The sequence below is a fragment of the Crocuta crocuta genome, unplaced genomic scaffold, assembly GCF_008692635.1.
Source record: "Crocuta crocuta isolate KB4526 unplaced genomic scaffold, BGI_CrCroc_1.0 scaffold130, whole genome shotgun sequence".
Classification (NCBI taxonomy): domain Eukaryota; kingdom Metazoa; phylum Chordata; class Mammalia; order Carnivora; family Hyaenidae; genus Crocuta; species Crocuta crocuta.
In genome coordinates this window covers 2,457,640-2,462,430 of record NW_027527920.1, presented here as the reverse complement: position 1 = coordinate 2,462,430, position 4,791 = coordinate 2,457,640, and the positions used below count along the sequence as shown (strand labels likewise).

Here is a 4,791-nt window from a genome sequence, read left to right as displayed (position 1 = left end):
CGAGGTGCTCACGGCCGAGCAGATTCTGCAGCACATGGTGGAATGTATCCGGGAGGTCAACGAGGTCATCCAGGTGAGGGTGGCCGCCGCGCCGACTTGACCCGGCCGGACTGGGGAGCACGTTCGGCGGCCTGAGGGGCAGGCTCGGGCCTGGTGCGTCGCCTTGCTCGGTGCCTCCTGGCCCGGGCTCCCCCGCCGCCTCTGCTGGGGATCGAGGGTGTCGAAAGCAGACGTTCGCCGGTTCGCCGGGTGTGGGGAGGTGCGCTGGGGGCGGTGCTTTCCAGGTCCTGCTATGGCGGAGGCCTCCGGCCGCCTAGGACTTTTCTTGCGGGCAATTCCTGCGGGTCCCTGGGCCCGGTGTCCTTCCTCTGGCCGGAGGAGCGCTTACAGGGGCGGGGCGGGGCGGAGGACGGGTGGAGAAGAGCAGGAAGAACGGGGTCCCCAAGAGGGTTTACCCCAGCTTTCAGTCTCGCTTGGGCACTTTCGGAAGGGGTTGGAGCAGGCCTAAGAGCGGCTTGGTGTACGGTTGCCCCAAGTGGGCACCAGTTAATAAAGAAATGGATCTGCTTGGCAGTCTTAAGTGCCTACTTAAAGGTGGGGGAAGGGAACTGTTTCTCGGAAGAGGTGCTGATGGGCCTTCTTTTCTGATGGTGAGGCTTTGCCTGTATCTTTTTATGTCTTTGCTGTTTGTTTGGGACCTAACTGCTACTTTTTACAGAGCTAGCGTAAGACTGACTTGAAGCTGATGGAGGCTGCAGATTGCACACCCAGCTTTGCAGCTAAAACAACAAGACGCAGTGTTACTAATATTAGACAAGACTCTATTGTGAGTTAGAAAGTAGAGGCTTTCTGCTCCTGGACTCTTTTGATAATTTTTATTTCGTAGTGAGGTAGACTTGGTTTAAATTGATAACCACGACCCATTTAATCTCATGGGTCAGATTTTGTACTTTTGAACTTCAGGAAATCAAAAGTTTACATTTGTTTGGAAAAAACAGTTCTGATGAGGGGTCAGGGATATGACTGAGGAATAAAAATGTGCAACTTTTAGAAAACACTAGTGACGTGTAAGGAAACGATACATACGGGCGAGTTACTGTTGCCTTCTTGTAGGTCAGTCATTACTTTTTTTATTCCCTTAAAATTGGTTGGCTAATATTCACTGACAAATTTACAGTAGTATGTCACTGCCTACTTGTTCAGTTTGCATGATTAACAGATTTTTACAGTATTGTCTAGTAAGCAGCACTTCCGATTGAACCATCTCTTCAGGCTCTTTGAAGACTGTTTTGAGGAATAGTAAAAAATATCTGATGTATTGTGTTAGTATTGAACTGTGGAAATCGCAAACTTTCATGTAGATACTGCAGTCTAAGGAGGAAATTGAAGGGATGGAGAAGGAAGATAAGTTTTATTGCTCTTTTTCTGATTCTAAAAATATGACAGTTCTTATGCCACTAAAATGAGATGTTTTTCCGTTTTGAGGACATTATTAAAAGAATTTAGAGTAAAACTTTGAATTCTCTTTTCATTTGTGTACAACTACAGTATATACAGTCTAAAAATTTCAAACTTATCTAGCTTATTGGCATTTTAACTAGCTTAAAAAAACTCGTGGATAATGGATATTATTTAACCTTTTAACTTGTTTTCTTGTAGTAAATCTCATCCAACTTTCTCAGCTCTTAGGTGTGTCTTAATCACTGAGGCCAAACCTTGCACGTTCTTTATAGGACTTATGGAACAGAGATGTAGCTAATGCATATGACATCATTCTTTCTTTGTTAGTTTAGGGAGGAGAGAATAAACGCAGATGAACTGAGCTAATAGGGACTATAAAATACTAAGGTCTTTTTTTTTAGGTGTTCTTCTTTCACCGTGTTTCTATGCCTGATTTTTGAAAACTGTCTTTTTTCTAGTCAACTTCATGTTAAGGATGCTCTTAAATGGAATTCCAGAATATATAAATATCTATTCCTTCTTAAGTTTCTATTTCAAAATATCAGTAAATCAAAGAATAAGATTTATCTCAGACCCTTTTTTCTCCAAACTTACTAGATCTAAATCAGGCTTTTGTTACAGTATGGGTTTTTTATGTTAATAGATTTATAAAGTTATACGGGTAATACATGCACTGTAAGGAAAAACTGACTAGACAAGGGGGAAAAAGATGAGATCAACAAAGAGAGATGCACCAAAATTTAAACTGTAGTTATCTCTCCAGACCTCTGGGTGAGCTATACATATTTTTTAATAGCAACAGAATCACGCTATATGTTCTCTTTATGTTTTCAGTAGGAAAAAGCAGGTTACAAAAACAGAAGGAATCTCAACAACATTCTCTTGTTAATAACTTTTTCCAGGATTTAGATGATTACAGATCTAAACTAATTTATCTAACCAACCGATTATTACTGGCCTTCCTTTATGTTTTCCAGTTTGTGGCTTTTGCAAACTTCATTGGTAATATCCTCCTATATAAATCTTTGAATGTCTTATTAGGATAAATCGATTTGCCAAGTCAAATGATGTGGTTATTTTCAAGGCATTTGATACCTACTGCCTATCACATAGTTTTCAGAAAGGTTCTATTAGTTTCCCCCACACCAGTCGGGTGCTTGATCGGAATAAAACAATCATCAATGAAAAAAATTTGCTGCTTTATAAAAACAAAGCGTGAAGTAGAACTTTTAACATGTTTATTAGGTGTTGGTATTTCTGTTGTAAATTGCCCTTTGCTTTTGCTCATTTGCTCCTTTTTATTGATTTATAAGATCTCTTTATATTCCCCTGAAGTTTTAGTTGTCTAGGTTTTTCAATTAAAAAAAAAATAACGTTTGTTTAATGTGGCAGTAAGTTTTTAAGTTTATCAAGTTAAAAACCATTGTTTTCTTAGTTCACATTAGAGAGCTTACTGTTCATCCTAAGAAATTTAAATCCTCTGCTCCCCAATGCTACTTTTTAATATGAAATCAAGTATGTTATTAGTGAATTTGAAAGTGAATTTGCAGGAGAAAAAGATTGAAATTTGAAAAGGTTGCCAAATTAATTTAATTTTTCCTTGGGAATTTAATTACTATTTCTGAGAGAGTAGTTTTGTGCAACAGTAGATTAATATTATTATTTGCAGATATCTGCAGGGTAGTTTTAGCCTTCAAATGAGTTAACGATTTTTCTTTTAAAAAACTCTTGGTTTTTCTAGCTTTCTGTAACTCTTGTTAATTTGGCCTTGTTATATTTAAATCCTTTGTGGCTACTTACATTATCTTGTGGACTTTCAAGAAAAGATGAGTTTTCTTTAACCTATACCAGTGGTAGAGAAGTACTTAAAGCCCTTAATTTACCCAACTGCTTATACTTAGCTAGTATTGTTAAACAGTGGCTTTCTAATGTAATTACCCTAGTAGCTTGATAATTTGTTAAACACTACACAGTTCTACAATTGAAGATGTTTAAACTTGCTGTTTTGTGTTTCCACAACATTATTCAGCAAATGTTGGCTGTGTTGCGTATGTATGCTAGTCACTGTGTTAAGTAGATAGAGGACATGGTTCTTGCGTAAGGAGCATATAGAAGTGGGGAACATAGAGGTCCTTAGGCTTCATTCCCAGAGATTGTTGTTCATTAGTTAAGTCTGAGTTGGAGCCTGAGCATTTATATATTTTTAGCTGCTCCAATGATAGTTCTCAGCTACTGGAATAGTCATAGTTCATCTACTGTCATGATTTTGACTCATTCAGGGAGAATGAGTGGAGTGAGAAGGGCAGTACCCTCGGGAATACCACTTTTAAAGGCTGTGCTGCAGAAGAGGAGTTGGGCTGATGGATGTGAGTGGTCACAGAGAAGGTATAAAGATGTGGGTGGGTGTCTTGCTATTATAAGGTTTATTATGCTAAATGACCTGCCTTAAAGACAACAGATATATCATCCTTACAGAGGTAACTTTCTTTTGGCTGTTGCTTTTAAGTCTTTAATTTTATCTCACCTATTTATTTATTTATTTAAAAGACGTAATTAACTTCTAAGGTGTGGTTTCAAGCATAAATTGAGAGGCAGTATATTCTAGTTTATTGGCCCAGGAGTAAGTTCTAGCCTTGATTTTTTTCCCTCCAGATGGCAAATTCTGTTTATATGTTAGAACTTTCCGTTGTTGTTTGCTTTGTTTTTGTTTTTGTTTTTTTTAATCTGTGAAATTAAGAGAGTTGAACTACTAGATTGGCTTTTTTTTTACATTAGTGTTTTGTTTATCTAACATCCTCGTAAAACCTCAGTTAATTGGAGATGCTCATTGTTTCCAAGAAATGAATTCAAGTGTGCATATCAAGATGAACTTAAATTGTTTAACTATTTGGGTGGGGGGGATGGAAGAGGGAGAGGAAGCAGAGAGTGTGTATCTTGGAGTTATTAAGGTGTTTGGTTTATTCCTCTTGAACTTGAACTATCTTTTCCCAACTAATCTCCTTGAACTTACTTGAGCTGTAGGTTTTAAATTACATTAATTCTTATTAAGTCACTTAAGGAAGTAGTCATTTGAATCAAACTGGGGGGGAGGGGTGGTGTTCCGTAGTCTGTTTATCAGATGATGCTGATGCAAGCCAAAGTTTGGGTACCACTGATCTAGTTGGAATTTACTATAAAAGTGGGTTAATGATGGAAGGCAAGTTGTTTAAGAAACTAATAAAACGAGAATTTCAAGAGCCTGGACAACACTTACTGTGCTAATCAAGTTGGAAAGTATTTGTCACTGTTCCTGCTGTCCTTCAGATGAAGTGGTATTTTTTTTTTTTTTTT

General features: G+C 38.2%; 1 protein-coding gene across 1 annotated transcript in view; it reads left to right on the top strand.

Moving 5' to 3' along the window:
• ARIH1 (ariadne RBR E3 ubiquitin protein ligase 1) overlaps positions 1-4,791 on the top strand; it is a 111,157-nt gene that overhangs the window by 352 nt on the left and 106,014 nt on the right. The window contains 1 exon segment of the mRNA XM_077746075.1: positions 1-73. This exon segment is cut by the window's left edge and continues 25 nt beyond it. Coding sequence (XP_077602201.1) covers positions 1-73 — 73 coding nt within the window.